The 21,171-nt window shown below is 40.2% G+C and overlaps 2 protein-coding genes across 3 annotated transcripts in view; one reads left to right on the top strand and one right to left on the bottom strand.

Annotated features, from left to right (window-relative positions):
* Window positions 1–9,352: 9,352 nt before the first annotated feature.
* Window positions 9,353–18,169, top strand: ALDH6A1 (aldehyde dehydrogenase 6 family member A1). 2 transcript variants are annotated; one of them, XM_079699992.1, is made up of 9 exons: window positions 9,353–9,442; window positions 9,710–9,788; window positions 10,190–10,492; window positions 11,658–11,779; window positions 13,160–13,349; window positions 13,561–13,742; window positions 15,200–15,379; window positions 15,651–15,749; window positions 17,522–18,169. In XM_079699992.1, exons 1-9 carry the CDS (start codon window positions 9,368–9,370, stop codon window positions 17,624–17,626), a joined length of 1,335 nt encoding a protein of 444 aa, XP_079556118.1. In that variant the 5' UTR covers window positions 9,353–9,367; the 3' UTR covers window positions 17,627–18,169. The 2 variants fall into 2 exon arrangements, with proteins under 2 accessions (XP_079556118.1, XP_079556117.1); XM_079699991.1 differs by having other exon boundaries at window positions 9,353–9,481.
* A 2,490-nt stretch (window positions 18,170–20,659) lies between these two features.
* Window positions 20,660–21,171, bottom strand: part of BBOF1 (basal body orientation factor 1) — a gene marked incomplete at its 3' end in the record, with an annotated part of 35,645 nt that continues 35,133 nt past the window's right edge. The window contains exons 10-11 of the mRNA XM_079699990.1: window positions 20,954–21,028; window positions 20,660–20,789 (exon numbers count right to left, since the gene is read on the bottom strand). Of these exons, the coding sequence (XP_079556116.1) occupies window positions 20,660–20,789; window positions 20,954–21,028 (205 nt within the window). The remainder of the gene's footprint in view (window positions 20,790–20,953; window positions 21,029–21,171) is intronic.

Below are 21,171 nucleotides of genomic sequence, written 5' to 3'. Positions count from 1 at the left end.
GTCACCTTTCTTAGCATCCTGCCGGGAGCGTCCAGATCGTTCCCTTCCCCCACCCTTCCCTTCACTGTCTACAGTCCGAGGTAAAGGCGGAAGGAGGAGGCACACGAGGGGTGAGGGTCAGTGAATGAACTTTGAATCTCCTTCTAGAAGTGTACACTAGGTTTTCCCTCAAAGCAGCCATTTGCTGAGCTATTTTCCCCAGCTATGGCTCTTTGTATTTTCCACAGGCTGTGGGCTGTGCCCTTGCTTCCCAAGACTTTCAGTTTAACTTTCTCTCAGCAAAGTTACAGTGTTTATGTTGGCCGTGAATAAGGACACATAGTTAATGCTACCAGTTTGTTCCAAGCATACGCAAAGGACTAAACATCTCTAAAGCACGTGATAGAAAATGGGAGCCAAGGAAGACAAGAAGTGTAAGTTCCCAGTTCCCACCTCCAAGTCAGCTCCTAGCCTGACTCAGTTCTGCCCGTGGGGGTGGGGTGGAGGGATTAGGTCCTCTCTGAAGCCAGCCTAAGGACAGGAGCTACAGAAGCTGCATGCCTGAGGCCTGTGATTTACACCTCTGTTCATAGCCTTCCCCCCCCACCGCCCCCGCACCCCCCCGTTGTTCACAGCCTTACAAGGACTTAGATTATGAGGCAAGATTTACTACAGGAAACATTCTGGAACCTGCAAGAAACAATTTTGCTCTTCTTACTCATTATATCCAGCCTGGGAACTTCTTCCTCTATATTGCTGGGCTGTTAGATAATATTAGTATTTACCGGGTTTCAGTGAATTCTACTGCAGAGACCATGCATTTTTAAGATTGTTAGCAGAGTCAGCAAAGATTCCTGTTTAAATATGCTGTTTAATGGGACTGTGTAGAGAATGGGTTGGAAGCGTTTGTCAAATGATCTGGCTTTCCTCATATGTCTTGATGTGATCCTAGTTCTGATTTTCTAGGTTTGTTTGTTTTTTGTTTTTTTGTTTTTTGTTTTTGTAGTAGGGAAACAAAGTTTCCATCCTATAGTTTCCATTACCAACTTCTCCTCAAAATCTTCTACTGAAATTGACTTTTTTCCTTTGCCTCCTCTGCCTTCACAAGTCATTGAGAGCCTTAAGAAGCTATTCTGTCCTTTGCATCAAGGAAAAGAATCTCCCTTCCCAAGTACTTTATTTTGGAAATAGACACGATTTTCTGATTCATTTTAAGAAACTTCTGAGTTGACCTGGAAAGAACAGAGATAGTAATTCTTAGTCAACTAGGAGTTACTGTAACATGACACTTTGATAAAGAGTAGTCTAGATTCTGGCAGTCAAGATAGTATGACTCCCATTTAAAGATAAGAAGACTGGTCTTGACTCAATGACTTTCTTCAGTGATGCAGTGGAAAGAGCACAGGCTGCACAATCATACTTGGGTTCTATTCCAGCACCACCACTTCCTAGTTTTAAGAATATCTGTGAAGATTAGAATTAATGAATATAATGAAGTAAGTTACCTGACGCTAAAGGTCATCCAAAGTCTCCCAACTAGTAACTAATGTGGCTGAGAATTCAGGACTCACATCTTGGCATCTCTTTCTGTGTCAGGCACTGTCCCAAGCTTTGGAAAGGAGAGATAAGTAAAATACTCACTGAAAACCCCCCTATTGTAATGCAATGATAAGTGCTAAACAGTAAGAGTGCACACAGTACTGCAGGAACCTAGGGAAAGAGCCCCAAATTCAACCTGTGCAATTCAGGAAAAGCTTCCAAAAGGGGTTGATCTGGGTTTAAGTATTGCAAGAGTAGGCCTTTAGCTAGGGGAGAAGAGAGTTCCTGGTAAAGGAAATAGCAAGTATGAAATAAACATCTAGAGAACAAGGAGTTTGGTGTGACTGGACATAGGATAGTTTTTTCAGCAGCAGTACTAATGAGTGTGCCTTGGAAAATGAAGAAAAGAAAGGAGATCTAGGGCTTCCCTGGTGGCGCAGCGGTTGAGAGTCCGCCTGCTGATGCACAGAACACGGGTTCGTGCCCTGGTCCGCGAAGATCCCATATGCCACGGAGCGGCTAGGCCCGTGAGCCATGGCCGCTGAGCCTGCGCGTCCGGAGCCTGTGCTCCGCAATGGGAGAGGCCACAGCAGTGACGGGCCCACGTACCGCAAAAAAAAAAAAAAAAAAAAAAAAGGAGATCTAACCTTTCAAAACTATATGATAATGTTTTATTATACCAGATGCAGTGCCTTTTATGCCCTCTTGACAGCAGGGAGACTGTGTGCCAGTAACAAAATAAAACTAAGTGACCTAGGGCTTCCCTGGTGGCGCAGTGGTTAAGAATCTGCTTGTCAATGCAGGGGACACGGGTTCGATCCTTGGTCCGGGAAAATCCCACATGCCGCAGAGCAACTAAGCCAGTGCGCCACAACTACTGAGCCAGCGCTCTAGAGCCCGTGCTTCACAACAAGTGAAGGCACTGCAATGAGAACCCCCGCACCCACACCGAAGAGTAACCCCCGCTCTCTGCAACTAGAGAAAGCCCGCCTGCAGCAACAAAGACCCAACACAGCCAATAAATAAATAAATAAATAAATAAATATTTTTTTTAAAAAGAAAACAAAAAAAAACTAAGTGGCCTAGAATGATCCAGTTGGCTGATCCGTGCATTTTCTGCCCTGTAAGAGAATTTACATGAAACAAAATTAATATCCAACAATTGCTTGGTGTGTACTCATTCTTTCATTCTGAAGAATATTACTGAGTGCTTACTGTAGTCCAGGAATGGTGCTAGGGGCTTAGGACACAAGTGATCTAAGGGAGAGAGACTTAATAATTAAATAAGCTACTATTCCCTAGTGCGACATGAGAAATAGAACAATTCAGGTGTTTTATGAACTTCATAATCAGGTACTTAGCCTAGACCTGAGATTGAGACTTAAAAACTTCCAACTCTGCTACTGCCCCTCACACTCACGGGAGTTAATCTTGTTTTTTCTACTTCAGAGGAAACAAAAACCATTAGATGAGAACGTCCTCAACTTCCTGCTAGCAAGCCTACAGAACTGACCTGTACCTGTACCTGTACCCAAAGTGATAGGGAGCTAAGGAATAGACGTGAGCCAAGCAAATAGGATGAAACAATTCCAGGCAAGAGGGAGCAGCATGTGCAAGGGCAATGTGAGCACAAAACATATTCTGAACAGCTGGAGCATAGAGAGAGCAAGGAGGAAAGCGACAAGCTAGGAAACTAGAGAAGTAAAGATACTATGTAGAGTCTTCTAAGCAACATCAAGGTGAGTCTTTATCCCAAGGACAATGGAAAGCCATTGGTAGGTTTTAAACAAAGGAGTGATCTAACCAGGTTTGTGTTTTAGAAAGACCCTCTGGCTATGGAGTGGAAACTAGATTCAGAAGGTTTAAGATTGGAGGCTGGGAGACCTGTTAGGAAACCATTGTTGAAGTCCAGGTGAGAGACAATGATGGTATAGACTTCGGTGACGGTAGGAGGGGTGGAGAGAAGGGGGTGCATTTCAAAGACTTCTGGGAAGACAGATTGCTAGGACTTGTTTGATTCACTGAGGAGAGAGAGGGAGGAGTTGGGGTGACATTCAAGTTTCTGGTTGCGCAGCTGGGTGGATAGTAGCCCCATTTACTGAAAGGTTGGCTATAGGAAACAGAGCCAGTTGGTGGAAGGAAGATGAGGTCAGCTTTTTCAACATGTACCTAAATAACATCCAAGTAGAGATGTGGTGAAGACAGTTATGTAGGTATTACCTGAAGAGGAAGATTCTGGTGAGGAATTACAGATTTGGGCATCACCAGGATCTAGATAATTAAGCCACTGGAGTTGATGGAATCACCCAAGGAGAGTTCAGGAACTCCTTGTTCAGGAACTCAAGCATTAGAGGCCAGGTATAGGAGACTGAACCAGCATAGAAGGCATAGAAAAAGTGGCCCAAGAAATAGAAAAGATACCAGGGCATCACAGAATACAAGTGGAGAGGGGATTCAGACAGAGGGCATGATTAAATAACTCTCCACCTCTGCTGAGAGGTCAAGTACAAGAAGGACTCGGAAGAGTCCATGGTATGGAGGAAGTCACTGGTGTTCAATCATAAAGCTTGGAGTTGATTGAAGAGTTAGTGGAAGATGGGAAGGTAATTGGTATAGAGAACTCTGGCTATTGGATGGAGAGAGGTTTAAGGTACAGGAAAGAAAGGATCATTGATGGAAGTGTCCGAGGCAGGAGGAACAGTTCAGAGCACAGGTGCAGAGATTAGCCTTAAATTACAAGACAGACACCTCTTCAGTCAGTCCACAGACATTGATTGTGCACCTCTGTCTCCCAGTCACTCTGTCCCTGTGAACCTTGGTAGCTACCTTCTCCACTATAAGAGGAAGAAAGGAAAAAAATGATGGGTTTTGGTCAGTTTTGTAGGCTTACTAGTGAGAAGTTGAGGAAGTTCCCATCTGATGGTTCCTGTTTCCTCTGAAGTAGAAAAAATAAGATCAGCTCTTTTTTTTTAATTAAAAAAATTTTAATTGAAATATAGTTGATTTATAATGTTGTACCAATCTCTGCTGTACAGCAAAGTGATTCAGTAATACACATATAGACATTCTTTTTTTAATATTCTTTTCCATTATGGTTTATCACAGGATATTGAATATAGTGCCCTGTGCTATACAGTAGGACCTTGTTGTTTATCCATCCTATATATAATAGTTTACATCTGCAAGATCAGCTCTTAAGAGTGAGAAGGAAAGGAACAGAGTTGAAAATTTTAAGAGAATTGTTAAGTTTTGAAATATCAAGGAGTGTGAGCAAATAAGTATTTATAGTAATAACAACATGTAATGAGCACCAACTACTTGCTAGCTATTTTTCATACCTGGACAAGCTTGATTACAGTAACTCTGTAAGGTAGGTAAACAAGATTCAGTGCCTGCCCTCGTGGAATTTATAGTCTTTGGGGTAACAAACAAGTAACTAGGCCATTACAACACAGACAGATAACCTGTTAGGGGAAATATTGGCTGCTATGGAGTACAAAAAAGGACAGCTAACCAAGTCTGGGGTAGGGGACAGTCAGGCAATATAAGCTGCCCAGTGGACCTTTCTTTTGTTCAGTAGATATTTACTGAACACCTACTGTGTAGCAGGTACTGTGTTGGTATTGGGAACGTGACTATAAGTAAGACATGGTAGTCTCCAGCAGAGTGTTGATGGTTTGAAATAGCTTTTGTGGGGACTGGGAGAGGAAGCAGACCAGGCATTTGGAAGGACTGTCTGCTGGCCCAAAGGACCAGCACCCTTTCCTCTGGACAGTGCTGCAGGCACACAAACAAATTCTTGTACTTTATGCAGCCCTAAACTCTTTGGTTAACATGATTTCTCTTCAGACAAGGTAATAGATTATTAGATTGCAGCTTCCTTTTACAACCCAGTCTTGACTATTTTAGTTTGCTCACTTTGATTAGACTTCAGTATTTCTTAAATCAACTTGCATGGCATATATACAAACTATTTTTTTTTAGAGAGTGACTTTATTGTAACTGATTCCCCCGACCCCTGCCATTTGCTGATTAAATCCTATTACCTGTATAACACATTCTTTTCCTATTAGGTACATGTGGCTTTTTTTTTTTTTTAATTTATTTTTGGCTGCGTTGGATCTTCGTTGCTGTGCGCCAGCTTTCTCTAGATGTGGCGAGCGGGGCCTACTTTTTGTTGCGGTGCGCGGGCTTCTCACTGCAATGTCTTCTCTTGTTGCGGAGCAGGGGCTCTAGGCGTGCGGGCTTCAGTAGCTGTGGAGCATGCGCTCAGTAGCTGTGGCTTGTTGGCTCTAGAGCGCAGGCTCGGTAGTTGTGGCACACGGGCTTGGTTACTTCGCGGCATGTGGGATCTTCCCAGACCAGGGCTCAAACCTGTGTCCCCTGCATTGGCAGGCAGATTCTTAACCACTGCGCCACCAGGGAAGCCCACATGTGGCATTTTAAAAAACAGCTTTATTGAAATAAAATTGACCTAAAATAAACTGTACATATTTTAAAGTGTATAATTTTTTTTATTTGTTTTTTATTTTTGGCTGTGTTGGGTCTTCGTTGTTGCGCTTGGGCTTTCTCTAGTTGCAGTGAGCGGGGGCTACTCTTCGTTGCAGTGTGTGGGCTTCTCATTGCAGTGGCTTCTCTTGTTGCGGAGCATGGGCTCTAGACGTGCAGGCTTCAGTAGTTGTGGCACTCAGGCTCAGTAGTAGTGGCTCGTGGGCTCTAGAGTGCAGGCTCAGTAGTTGTGGTGCACGGGCTTAGTTGCTCCACGGCATGTGGGATCTTCACGGGCTAGGGATTGAACTCGTGTCCTCTGCATTGGCAGGCGGATTCTTAACCACTGCGCCACCAGGGAAGCCCTAAGGTGTATAATTTGATGTTTTAATATTTGTATACACCTGTGAAGACATCACAATCAAGACAGTGAACATATTAATTGCCCCAAAACGTTTCTTTCTTACCCCCTCCTCTTTTCCTCCTCCGTCATCTCTAGGTAACCACTCATCTGCTTTCTGACATTACCTTTTACATTTTCTAGTTTTATATAAATGGAATCATACCGTATGTACTCTTTTTAAGTCTTAACTTCTTTCACTCAGTATAATTACTATAGTTATCCATGTTGTATATATCAATAGTCAATTCCTTTTTATTGCTGAGTAGTATTCCAACATATGGATATACCATACTAGTTTCCCTATTCACCCATCCACTTGTGGACATTTGCATTGTTCCCAAATTTTAGGCTGTTACCGATAAATTTACCATGAACATTCATGTTTTAAGTATTTGTGTGGGCATATTATACATACATTTGACACTTGGTTATATACTATCTTATATTCAACACCTATTGTATTAGACACCATCCTAAGTGTTTTCTTATTTTTAGATTTATGGTGACTACATGTACCAGGCCAAAAATTAGAAAAATATGGTCTAATGACAAAAAAATATTTTTTTAACCAGGACTGTCCTGGAAATTGAGCACATGATCATTATGGTTTATTGTTCTCTCATAGTTTGCTGTGTCTCATAGTCTCACAACTTTTCTCTTTAAAGACTGTATGACCCTTGAAAGCAAACACCAAGTCCTTTTTCATATACCCACAGTAACTAGTATAATATTAAGCATATAGTAGCCATTCACTAAATTTTTAATAAATTTCTGCTCTCATTTATCAAAATAACCATTCTTTTACCTCCCAGGTTTCTTCCAAGGTGAACTCCAGTTGGCACCCAGCATCCTCCTTCTCTTCATCTTCAGTGGTGAGTTTATTTGGTAATAAAGGCTGACTTCTGAGAAGGAATCCAGTATAATTTGGGGGTATTCCCATTTATCTTCTTTACATAATTATGATCAGTTTATCTGAAATTTTCTATCTTGGTTTTCTTATCTCATATTATGTCTACTATGTTGTAAGCACTTACAATATTGCACAGTGGTCTTTATGATTATGATTTTTAATGGCTATATAATATTCTATCAAGTAGATATAGCCTGAATTAACTAATAATTTTTCCAGATAACATTTAGACTTATTCTGTTTTTCAGTATTATAAAACAAACATTTATTTATGTAGTTTTCTTCTTTCCCTTCTGAATTAGGATTACTGTGTCAAAAGATACATTTTCTTGGCTTCTAGAGGTTTTCTTGACCCTGCCAGAAAGGTTGTCTTCTTTACAACCTTTAGAGTTGTTTTTACAGACCTACTGTCTATCAGCCATTTGCAGTAACGAAACCTGATATATAAGGACTGGTGCCCAAAATCCTGTTTATATAGAAGCATGCACATACTGTAACATAGTAATCTTTCACCTTTTTTGGCCCACAGACCACTTTGAAAATTTAATGAAAACAAGCTACTTCTCAGAAAAACTACACAGATAGAAATGTCTTTTAAACTCTTTTGATCATAAAGGTAATGCATGCTCATGGTAATGTGACAGAAAGTCAGCTGGGCCAGGACGTCCTAATAGCTAATCTTTGTTAACACAAAGTCTACTGCTTTTTTAGTATAAGCTTCTCAGTGACCTATGTTTACTCGTGAAGTTCCACTGTGTGATTAGCAGGGAATTTCCCATTTACAGAGAGATCACAGTATTGAGAGGCTCTGCCCCACATTAATAAGCACTATAGACAAGTATATTGTATATCTCTTTCCTAGTGCTAACATTTCTAGAGGGCAGAAAATTCAGTTATCAACCCCAATTCCTTTTCTCTTTGTGTAAGAGAGAAATAAAGCAACTAACTAATACAAAGTTTTGTGGTGTGTTTTTTTTTTTCCCCCAGCCAACTGTAAAGCTTTTCATTGATGGGAAATTTATTGAATCCAAAAGTGACAAATGGATGGACATCCACAACCCCGTAAGCAAAGCTGCTTTGGGACTTAAACTTAACTAGTCTAGAATTCTGGGAACATGGTGGGAAAATAGGGACCAGGGTGTCTATTGTGAAGCACATGGCACTGCCCCTGTGACTATATGAAAAATGAAGAAGGTGGGGCAGGGACAAAAGATGATGTGCTGGTTTTTTTTTTTAAAAAAGATTTATTTATTATTTGTTTATTTATTTTATTTATTTTTGGCTGCATCGGGTCTTAGTTGCAGCACGTGGGATCTTCGTTGAGGCATGTGGGATCTTTGTTGCAGCCTGCGGGCTTTTCTCTAGTTATGGCTCACAGGCTCCAGGGCACGTGAGCTCTGTAATTGTGGTGTGTGGGTTCCAGAGCACAGGGGCTCTGTAGTTTGTGGTGGTGCAGGCTCTCTAGTTGAGGGGCGCGAGCTCAGTAGTTGCGGCACACGGGCCTAGTTGCCCTGCCACATGTGGGACCTTAGTTCCCTGACCAGGGATTGAACCTGTGCCCCCTGCATTGTAAGGCAGTTTTTTTTTTAATTTATTTATTTTATTTATTTAGTTTTGGCTGCGTTGAGTCTTCGTTGCTGTGCGCAGGCTCTCTCTAGTTGCGACGAGCGGGGGCTACCCTTCGTTGCTGTGCGCGGGCTTCTCATTGCAGTGGTTTCTCTTGTCACGGAGCACAGGCTCTAGGCGTGCAGGCTTCGGTAGTTGTGGCACGTGGGCTCAGTAGTTGTGGCTCACGGGCTCTAGAGCGCAGGCTCAGTGGTTGTGGTGCATGGGCTTCATTGCTCTGCGGCATGTGGGATCTTCCCAGACCAGGGATCGAGCCTGTCCCCCCTGCAATGGCAGGCAGATTCTTAACCACTGCACCACCAGGCAAGCCCTAAGGCAGATTCTTTACCACTGGACCACCAAAGAAGTCCCTGATGTGCTGCTTTCTCCACCAGGCCACCAATGAGGTCATTGGTCGGGTCCCTCAAGCCACCAAGGCTGAAATGGATGCAGCAGTTTCTTCCTGCAAACGTGCTTTTCCCGCATGGGCAGACACTTCAATATTAAGCCGTCAGCAGGTCCTGCTCCGCTATCAACAACTCATTAAAGAAAACTTGGTAAGAAATCTGAATGGTATAATTTTCCAAACTGTTGCCTAGGGGATACTTGTCACTCTCCTAGAGGCCCTTTTAGCTGCTCTCCCTAACTGTACAATACAGAGAGACATAGATCACGGCTCTCTCCCTCATAGTACTTCTCCCTGACTTTTATTCTTTTTTGGCTGCCTGAGAACTAACAGGAGGCACATCCTTGCATTGGTTTCTATTTGTGTGTTTTCTCTCTAGAAAGAAATTGCCAGGTTAATCACGCTGGAACAAGGGAAGACCCTAGCAGATGCCGAAGGAGATGTATTTCGAGGCCTTCGTAAGCAGGGATTCCTCATGGGGAGTTCAGGGACATTGGGAAGAAGCAAAGGAAAATGAGAGGCAAAGACCCCAGATGGGGGATTGCTTCTTTCTTTATGTAGATTTTGCTATCCCATGATATCTTTTTTAATACTTGTGGGAAATGACAGTACTCAGGTATCTGTGGGATTGGTTTACTTCGTTCATTATTTTACTCAAATGATCTTCCAAATGGTATATGCATTGCATTGTCTCTTTCCCATTCAGATAATCTCACTTTATGCAACCCCTTCACATGGCAAGTCAGTGTTTCTTCTCTCTGTCATTGGTCTTGCCACTCAGGGCTGACTAGAGCATGACAAAACTAAGTAGTGCACAGTGTGGAGAGTTGGTGGCCCAACTGCTTCTTCTCTGTTCCAGAGGTGGTTGAGCATGCCTGCAGTGTGACATCCCTCATGCTGGGAGAGACCATGCCATCCATCACCAAAGACATGGACCTTTATTCCTACCGTCTGCCTCTGGGTGTGTGTGCAGGCATTGCTCCGTTCAATTTTCCTGCCATGATCCCCCTTTGGATGTTTCCCATGGCCATGGTATGTGGAAATACCTTCCTAATGAAACCATCAGAGCGAGTCCCTGGAGCAACAATACTTCTTGCCAAGTTGCTTCAGGACTCTGGTGCCCCTGACGGAACACTGAATGTCATCCATGGACAGCATGAAGGTAACTGCCCCTCTGTACATGGCACTTAATCTGGATACCAAAAAATCAAGGTGTTGAGTCAGTGATGGGGTGTTTTAGGATGAAGAACCTAGGGATGAAGGGATTTACTAGTAGTAACCTCCATGTTTCAAGATAATGTTTGTTGATTGTTTTGCCACCTCTGTGCTAAGGTAACTAACTGGGGAGTAGCAGTGCTTCTTGCCCTACAGACTACATTAGGACAAAGAAATATGGTTAGGGCAAGATACAGATGAGATTAAAGAGAAGTTTTCATTTCAATATTGAGAGAATTTATAAGGTTATTTAACTCAGACTTTATAGATTTCAGAGATACTGAAGTCCTTCTGATTCATATAATAATAGCTAACACTTAAAAAGTGCTTCTGTGTTTCAAGCACTGTTCCTAATGCCTTCTATATATTTGTTCCTAATGCCTTCTATATATTATCTCATTTAGTCTTTACAACAACTCTTTGAGGTAGGTACTATTATTTTCCCATTTTACAGATAAGAAAATTGAGGCATAATGAAATTAAGTGATTTGCCCAAAGTCACGTTGCTAGAAACTGTCAGAGTCGGGATGTGTATACTTAAAAAGGCTGGCCCTAGTTTTTACTTTTAAATACTATGCTCTATTGCGTCTCACATGAGGGCACAGTAGTATCTGAGAGTCCCAGTATAAGTGACAGTTGAGGAAGTATCACATTCGTAAAGGACAAAAGGAAGAGTTGAGTATTGAAAGGCTATTATTTTGGAGGAAAATAGGAGTTGTAGCCTTCAGAGTTAGATTTAAAGTAGAAATTCTGGACTAGCAAGTGGGAAAAATAAAGAGAAGAGGTTAAATAAGATTTGTAGTTTAAAGAATTTAAGAGAGGAACTTCCCTGGCGGTCCAATGGTGAAGACTCCTCGCTTCCACTGCAGGGGGCGCAGGTTAGATCCGTGGTCGGGGAACTAAAATCCCACTAGCAGTGGAGCATGGCCAAAAAAATAAAAAATAAAGAATTTAAGAGAACAAGGACAGAACTCCAAAATGGGAATCCAGGGTAGAAAAACAAAAGTATGAAAACTTCTCATTCATAACAGTGAGAATGGGGAAAAGTTACTTTGCTGAGAATCCCACAGCCCTTTTTTCCTTTGTGGTAATCATTTATTTTCTTCTTAAAGCTGTAAACTTTATTTGCGATCATCCTGATATCAAATCAATCAGCTTTGTGGGATCCAACCAGGCCGGAGAGTACATCTTTGAGAGAGGGTCAAGACATGGCAAGAGAGTTCAAGCCAATATGGTAACTTCTTATTCCTTTTTCCCCCAAATTCTGTTATATGTATTAAAATTACCTAGAAAAAGCCCCTCAGCAGAGGGGCCACTCATCCCACTCTAATGCCAGTGTTTCTTTATTCACAATTCATCCTGGTTGTCTTCCCTTTAACCACGAACAGTGTGATGAGTTTTATTCTCTGTCACTTTAATTACCTTTTAACTTAACCAGGTAATCTTGGTGATAAAGTCACATTTCTCCTTAAGAATGATATTCATATTCTTTGGGCTTCAGCAGTAACTGCCAAATTCTGCTTCTGGCCCTGTTTCTTCCTTCATACCATTCTTCCAGCTAGACCCTATCCTTCCTGCCTTTAAGGCATATCCTAACTACTAATGTCAAAGATATGATCTTCCCTAAGAGCCCAGACTATTTAAGGCTCTGAAAAGAGCCAGATATCCCTGTATGGTATATGAGTGTGGTTTACTTGGCTGCATAGTTTTGCTGTTCCTTAGTGACTAGCTCCTCGCCAAATACTTGGCAATTCTTTGATACTAAATATAATGTCCAGTTGCTACTTTCTTACCCTTCTACTAATGTTGCAAAAAGGGTAGCCACCTATGTACAGGCTTGGAGACTGTTCATGATATGCCCATTTGTTTCTTTTCATGGCTGGATGTGTTTTGGCCAATTTGAATTATGCCCCTCCCAGTTCACTACATATTTCTTGAATGTATTCTGTGTCTAACATTATACTATGTGTAATGGGATACAGTTAAGTAGCAGACAAGGTATCTATTTATGTACTCAACTATAGCTGTATCCGGAAACATGTGGAAATGACCATATGTCAGTCCTACATAGAAGTTTATGAGGCTGTGTATCTAGAAGCAAGCCAGTTGGGGGAATTTCTTTCCGGAAATTGTGTATCAGGAGGCCTACCTCCTATTTTGCCTTTCAGCTGGCTACTGGCAGCTCTATGTTTACATTGCTCTTCATATAACTGGAACCTCTGACAAACAACAAATTCTTTCCTAGCTAACTTAGGAAAGAGAAGGGAGTTCTCCTTGGCTCCTGGATGCAGTGTTTAGCCTGTCAATTTGACCGAACGTGATTGAGGCAGTGTTTTTTTGTTTTTTTGGGGGGGGCATTTGATAATGGTTTTGATCTAAATAAACACCTATCAGCTTTTCAGCTAGGAAGTGAAGCAAAAGTAACCTGGAAACTTACTCAGTGTTACCAGTACTTCAACAATATCAAAATGATAATAAATCTATTTTCAAAGCAACACAGGATAAATTCTTGAGTCCTTTCCTTAAATTCTCATCTGAAATCTCAGGTTCTTTAATTTCTTAGCCAAACTGTATTTTGCCAAGGAAGATTCATGTACTTTCTGTATTTCCTTAGGGAGCCAAAAACCATGGGGTAGTCATGCCAGATGCCAATAAGGAAAATACTCTGAACCAGCTCGTTGGGGCAGCATTTGGAGCCGCTGGTCAGCGCTGCATGGCTCTCTCAACAGCGATCCTTGTGGGAGAAGCTAAGAAGTGGCTGCCAGAGCTGGTAGAGCGTGCCAAAAAGCTGAGAGTCAATGCAGGTAACCAGTTATCTGCCTGGCTTCTTTAGACTTTGCATCTGTGGCACTAAGCTCTTGATTTTTGCATTGGCCTTGTCCAGTGGGAGCAATCATGTTTATTCTTACCATTGTCTCTCTTTGTACTGTACTACTTGTCATTTGGATTCATCTTTATTTAGCACTCATAATTTATGTTAATGAAGACCTTAAATACTTCTGTGTTGTTCTACAGGAGACCAGCCTGGAGCTGATCTTGGCCCTCTGATCACCCCCCAGGCAAAAGAGCGAGTCTGCAATCTGATTGGTAGTGGAACAAAGGAAGGAGCTTCCATCCTTCTTGACGGGCGAAATATTAAAGTCAAAGGTTATGAAAATGGGAACTTTGTTGGGCCAACCATCATCTCAAATGTCAAGGTGAACAACTCTGGATTATTTATTTTGCAAATATATAATTTTGCGAAATTAGTTAAAGGCACCTCATTCCTCTAATTTATAAATGAAGACATTTAATGACTAGAGACCTCATCTTTTGCCAGAATTACTCAGTTATTTTATCTCAAGTCTGAATGAGTCTCCCCTCCTGACTTCCAACCTCTTTCCACTATACCAATGGTTGGATAAGTTTCCATTAAGAGCTAAAGAGTAAATTTTTTTGGCTTTGCAGGGATAAATAGTCTCTGTCACAACTACTCAACTCAGCCATTAACATGGTGTGGTTGTATTCCAATAAAACTTTATTTATGGACACAACTACTCAACTCAGCCATTAACATGGTGTGGTGGTATTCCAATAAAACTTTATTTATGGACAACGGAATTTGAATTTCATATAGTTTTAGGTGTCATGATTGATTTTTTTCAACCATTTAAAAATTGTAGAAACCATTCTTTGCTTGTGGGCTGTACAAAAACTGGCAGCAAGCCACTCCAGCTCACGGGCCATTATTTTGCCAGTTCCTATCTTACATTATAATTCTTACTTGTTTAACGTTAATTTCTTCTTCCCTCTCCTTCTTACTGCCTAGCTTATAGCTACTGCAGTGTCTCCATCAATATATCAGCCCCCAATAGTTATTGAATACCTACATCTTCACCAGAAAGTGACAAAAGAAAAAGAATTGGTGTCAATTTTTATTTATCAAAACTGAAAGTTGCTCAGCTAAAATGGCAATGACTCCTCGATGACTATATTGAGGAGTTTTTTTGAAATTCAGATATCCCCACTAATCCTATTATAGTCCTGAATAGTCAAGAGCTGAATCTAAGTGTAGTAGAAATTATGAGATTTCTTGCCACAGAGTCATTGAGGAAAAATCCACTTATCAGCAACAAACACAGCTGACAAGCTGCAGTGGTAAAAGATGTTTTCAATGTTTAATGTGACCTGATACCAAAATAAAAATGTACAGACTCATTTGAGAGGCAAAGGAACAAATGAGAATAGATTGTTTATGTTACAGAAAACTTAGCACAGGATTTCTTTAAGTAGAAAAATTCTCCTGTGGTGTTTTTAATATATATTTGATTTATTTAAAAAATGAATTTTCAAGTAGGTTTTCAGTAAGATAACAATTGGATAAACAAGTAATACAGGCATAAAACAGGAAGCTAGTGATGGGTCATGAGACCTAAAAATACAGTGCTTAAAGAAAAGGAGTGTAGTTATATAGTTATAGTAATAGAATTTCAAGTTATTTATGATTGGTAGCTTGGAAGATGGAACACAGCAAGAAAGGACTTTTTTTTAATAGGTGATTTAAAATGAAAAGAGATTATTACTAACATAAAAGCTGTTCATTAAGCAAGTGGGTAATAAAGTACCAAATAAGCAAAAAATACTGACTTCTTTTCTGCTACATCACTCCTGGCAGCCAAATATGACCTGTTACAAAGAGGAGATTTTTGGCCCAGTCCTTGTAGTTCTGGAAACAGACACTTTGGATGAAGCCATCAAGATCGTAAATGACAACCCATATGGGAATGGAACTGCCATCTTCACCACCAATGGAGCCACTGCTCGGAAATATTCCCACCTGGTAGATGTCGGACAGGTTTGTGAACAGAATTCTTAGGATATTCTTGTAGCCATTTACTGTTTCCTATGTAAGGGGAGAAGGTAAACAGCGATCAGTCACTGCCCCTCTGATCTCCCTCAGTGCCCCATTTCTTCCTCAGGAATAAAAGCTCATGGGATGCAGGATCGGGTGGAAGGTGGGTAGTTAAAAGTGGTCTCTCTGATGCCAAGCATTTGGGCTTCTAAATGGAAAGTTCCTTTGTTTGAGTGTTTTTCTTAGTCTTTGATGTGGATTTGTTCTGCTTTAGGTCGGGGTGAATGTGCCCATTCCAGTGCCTTTGCCAATGTTCTCATTCACTGGCTCTCGAGCTTCCTTCAGGGGAGACACCAATTTCTATGGCAAACAGGTGACTTTACGTTTAAAAAAAATATTTTTCCTCTAAGAAACTTTCTTGAACATATTCAGGAACAAGGAATCTGCAAGGAAGGGCCTGCCAGCAGCTTCTGTGAGGTGATATGTTGTTCAGCAGTGCTTGTCAGTAGTTTCTCTAGAAAAGATATAAAAGTTAACAAAACTTTGCCAATTCCTGAATAACTCAAGGCAACAGAGTGTTTGGGAAAGAGCATGAGTAAATCCAAGCCTTTGTATATGTCCTCTCCCCTGCCTGTGACCCTCTCTTCCTGTATTCCCCCTTTCTCCCCCCTTTTCATCTGACCGTTAACCCCCAGTTTAAAGTGTGGACTTCTCCAGAAAATCACCCCTGACCACCACCATCCCCTTCAGTGTTGAGTTGGGTATGTCCTCATGTGCTCTCACTGCACACCTTGCTCCTGTAATAGTTACTCATTTACTAAAAATTTCATTGAGCACCTTCTGTATATTAAACACTATTCTATAATAAAAATGCTATAAATGCAGCACCAAACAAAAAATAAATAAATAGAGCAGATCTGGAACCAAATTACCACTATTATCACATCCTTCAACTGGTGCACATATCCTAAAGCAAGAACAGGCATGGCATGTCCAAACAGCAGAAATGGGCTGGAGCACAGTGAGTGAATAAGGAAGATAGTGGTAAGAGATGAGGTTAGAGAGGTAGGCAGAGGCAAGTCATGTAGTAGGACTATTTAAGCCATGTTGAGAAGACCTCATCACACTGTAATTATTATTTACTTATCTGCAGAACGTGGCACAGAGCAAGTACCCAAATACGTGTTGGACAAATGGGCTAGTGAAAGTTCTTTGTAGTCCCACAGAAATACAGCCATTTTGGGACCTTCAGTAAAAAAATTACTTGTTTTCTATACAGGTCTCCCTTTTATAGGTTAATAATAAATTAACAGTGGAATTACACAGCAGGCTATGACAGTGTAGCCAGCTGGTTAAGAAACACTGTTTGTTTGGAGGTGGATTATCCAGTTTGTGCATTAGTCACAGCTTTTGTAAAATTGACTAGTTTGATACTATTAAAAATTTCTTTCAAGGGAAGCAGAGTAAAACTCTTGCTTAAAATAGTTTGTCAGTTTTGGAGTTTTTTTCCTCCTATGTCTTTGTTTAATTACTGTAAGTTACTCTGGTGAGTGAGGCTTCTTAGAGTAAAAGACTGACCTTATATACAGTTTGAAGTCTTAAATCCTTAGGTACTTAAATTGCTATTTTGCATTCTGGAAAGAAGACATAAAAGTATCATTCTTACATAATAAAATGTAAACTTCAGTTGTATCTTATATTGAAAGTATGTAATAATCTCTAAAGTTGTTTTCACTATATTAACATTGCCCAGATTTGTCTAATAATTCTAGAAGAGTATTTTAATCAAGCTGGTGTGTTTTTTTCTAACAATATCCTTCTAGCTTGCTAGTAATTTTATGTGTTAGATCTGCAGTCTATTCTCTTTTACTCGAGCCTATTCTTATAAAATAAATACAAGTTTAACAGTTTACCTTGTTCAATTTTTCCATTTAGATGTGCCAGGTAATATGCTAAATGTTTTACATAGATTATCTCATGAGCAATATATTTAATTTTGGTTGCACCTATTCCTCCAGTAGGAACGTGAATAGCATTTCATAGCACCTCCTTCAAAAGTGATTAAAAGAGGAATCATGAAACCCCAGGGCATATATGATAACTCTCTCTTTCTCTCTTTTTTTTTTCTTTCTTTGTTCTCTTTAGGGCATCCAGTTCTACACTCAGCTAAAAACTGTCACTTCACAGTGGAAAGAAGAAGATGCTTCTCTTTCCTCACCGGCTGTAGTCATGCCTACCATGGGCCGTTAGAAACGAGTTTGTTCTGGACTCAGTCCATCCTGAGTAATTGCCCTTTATTCTTGACCAACTCCAACTGCCAACTTTGCTCAGATCAGATCCCTGGGATTGGAATACTATGTAACTAAAATCTTTCACAGGACCATTCTCCCCTGTTAAGTAGCTAATAGGGAGACTCCTAGTGTAATTCTGAAACCAGATTTTCACTTGCTCTTCATAATTTTATTTTTGAGGTCACTGTTCTAACTGTGAAATGCTTCTCTGGAATAAGAGCTTAGACCTGATTTCTAAAAATTCTCCCCTTTTCTGATAACTTGAAGGAAGGGAACATTAGTGTGTGTAAAGATGATCTTCCAAGGAAAAGGATTTCTTGTATGGGGAAATAGGTCAAAAATAATTCACCCTTTGGTTGATTGTCAAACACAACCCCACCTAAATGCCAGTGGGTGAGGCCTCTCTGCAAAGCTTTGCTGAGCCTCTCATTTATCCCACACCACACAAGATATAATCCATCTCTACTTATCCCACAGATGTGACAACTGCTTCTGTCTTTTCTGCTGAATGCCACTTTGTCCTAGTGACTCATGACCACTAATTCTATCATTGTCACTGTTCCTGCTTCTTAAAACCACTTCCCAAGGATACCTCAGTATGCATTGGATAAATCAACTTTTTGTGGTGTGTGCCAAGCGTTAAATTTCAGGGTTTGCTTCAGCAATCAATTAATGCTTCAGTCATTAATTCAGATGCCAACAGGATTTTTTTAGAAAACTATTTCAAAAGTTGTATCAGGCCCAGAAATCAAGGGGTATTCCAACCATGAAAGTGAGCAAGACTCTTTTTTTTTTTTTTTGCATTACGTGGGCTTCTCACTGCTGTGGCCTCTCCCGTTGCGGAGCACAGGCTCCGGACGCGCAGGCCCAGCAGCCATGGCTCACGGGCCCAGCCGCTCCGCGGCATGTGGGATCTTCCCAGACCGGGGCACGAACCCGTGTCCCCTGCATCGGCAGGCGGACTCTCAACCACTGCGCCACCAGGGAAGCCCTCTTTTTTTTTTTTTTTTTTTTTTTTTTTTGATGCTTAACAGGATCTCATGTTTATTGAGAAGTGATTAATGGGAAAAAGAAAGGCAATGCCCTTTCCTCACTGGCTGAATAAGAAACTGAAGAAACATTCACTACATGTTTTACAATATTTTTCTCTTCCAAAATGCATTTCTGTAAACAAGTTTTAACCACTGTTCTTAGCTTTGAAATCAAATTAATGCTGAACTTAATCAGTATAATGTATAAGAACAGAACATTTCTTAGGACTCCTAGTACTTTACTTTGAGTAACAAAGGGTCAGAGAAAATGAACCACCCTTAAAGATACAGCCTTTGGGTGATACTGTTAAATTCTACAAGACAAAAATTCTTCCTAAAAATGTTCTTCCAGTTTGGAAGGGAAAAACCAAATTCCTCCTTTCTGGGGTGGAGGCTCAAAACCTTCAGACTCAAGTGTTCTCCAAGTATGAGCAAGACTATTGCCTAAAGTAAAACTAACCTGATATTACTTGTCAAATTTTTTATATTTTTCTTTCCTCTTGCCTGCATTTCTCATTTGTGATACGTTTTAATGAAAGAACCCTAATGTAAAGTAATTGACTGGGGCCTAAGAAATTTCAAAGCTTTCCATGTGTGAAGTAGTCAAAGAAATGCTTTGACAGATTCTTCTGCTACCATTAATTCAACTGTCTTTATGCTTTTTGTTTCTTTGCTATAGCTCAACTTTAAGTCAGAACAGAAATTTATGTGCTAAACAGAATAGATTCTGTCTTTTTGCTCTACCATGCCAGTTGAATCCTGTCTTTCTGATATGGTCTTCACGCATTGAACTAGGAGAAGGCTTCTCATTTCTGATAGAGTAGTCTCTGGTCCTCAGCCAGATGACATAGGTCATTTATTTTTCTGCTTCCTCATTAGTTACATAGATAATGCTACCCTATTCCATGGGGGTTATTTAATGAATTAAGGATGGTAAAAACCTTGAAAATGTTTGTGCACTCTGTGGATTTTAGGCTTATTACTACCACCTGTTGGATAGAATGTCAAAATCGTTAATCACTTAAGGTGATTGAACTTTAATAAAATACATTTATGACCCTCCTGGCGCTTTTTTTTTTTTTTTTTGATTTGCCTGCCTAAAGGTGAGGCAATAGAAATTTATAATTTCATAATAGAATGCTTCTTGTTTTATCTCTTATCACAGCTGACAACTGGTAGTAATATTTAATCCAGTCCAACAACTACAGGCTGGGTTGAATAAAAGGTCATACTGTCTAAATTCCAAGTGGAATTAAATATAATCACAGAGACTCCTAAGTTTTCCTTACATTTAAGGAAAATTACTTTTTAAGAAATGCTAACTAATCAGAATTGTGCTGCTCTAATTGGAATCAACTCATTTGGCTAGGTACTTGCTACTCAGAAGAATTTCTTATTTCTTAGATGGAAAAAAATCTGTACAGTTGTGTTCATGCTAGTAGCTGCTAAAAAATTCAGTATTTTCTTTTTGCTCTGATGTGGCCTCACTGGAAATTTCTCAGATTTTACACTGTACTAATTGATTATGTACAACAAATTACAAGTAAAAAGCTCTTAAAAAGAAAACCTGGCTTTTTTTTTTTAATGGTACTGTACTTCCTTATAATGCCTTTGTCCGCTAGCTTATAGTGACCCAGACTTCCCACCTCTATCCGAAGCCAAGAGTTACATGGTCACTATGTTTATTCTTACATAAAGGATAGTACATATTTTAACGGGGCTATATATTTCAAAAGGCAATTTATAGGTTTTCCACACTAAAAGAGGCACAAATATGCATTTGCATTAAATATATGCCTTCCTTAGTGTGGATATTGTTTATTAAAATGTCCACAATCTCACACTAATGTTATTACTCATTTCACTGATCCCTGAGAGCTCCTGGCTAGTAGAGAAAAGAACTGTGACTTAGAAGAAGCTGCATGAGGAAGGGGAACAATTATGTATATTGTTTGGTTAGATTACAGACTCCTTACTATGTCAGACTCTTGTGATCCTTTCTGAATATTGGGTATCACCAGTTCACCAGTAGAGTCTAAGATTGGCACTTGCTGGGTGATGAAGGTTTGATCTTGAAGCTTCCTTTCATCCCTACAGTAATGACAAAGTAAGACTTGTCAACAACCACACACATGGAACTTTGTTCAGAACAATATACTTGTTATGTTATTCTCACTCAATTCTAGTATGTATAAGATGTCTACAACCACCATTGTGATCAGGTTCATGTTCATTGCTTTGTCAAGAGAGCTTACCCAAACTCCTTTGTTGTTTCATCATCAGGACCAATATAGTCTGGAACTGGAGGTCTAGAACTCTGGCTGTATTTCCTGTAGTGGGTATAAGTTAACAATGAGGCAGTGTCTCCACATGCCCTGTATTTCAACTACACTTTAAAACTGCTAAAGGAAAAAAAAAATAATAATAATAAATAAATAAATATAGGACTTCCCTGGTGGTGCAGTGGATAAGA

The sequence above is a fragment of the Hyperoodon ampullatus genome (assembly GCF_949752795.1).
Source record: "Hyperoodon ampullatus genome assembly, chromosome: 3".
In the NCBI taxonomy this organism is placed as follows: domain Eukaryota; kingdom Metazoa; phylum Chordata; class Mammalia; order Artiodactyla; family Ziphiidae; genus Hyperoodon; species Hyperoodon ampullatus.
Note: the sequence above shows the minus strand (reverse complement) of the source record. Positions and strands in the feature narration are given on the sequence as shown.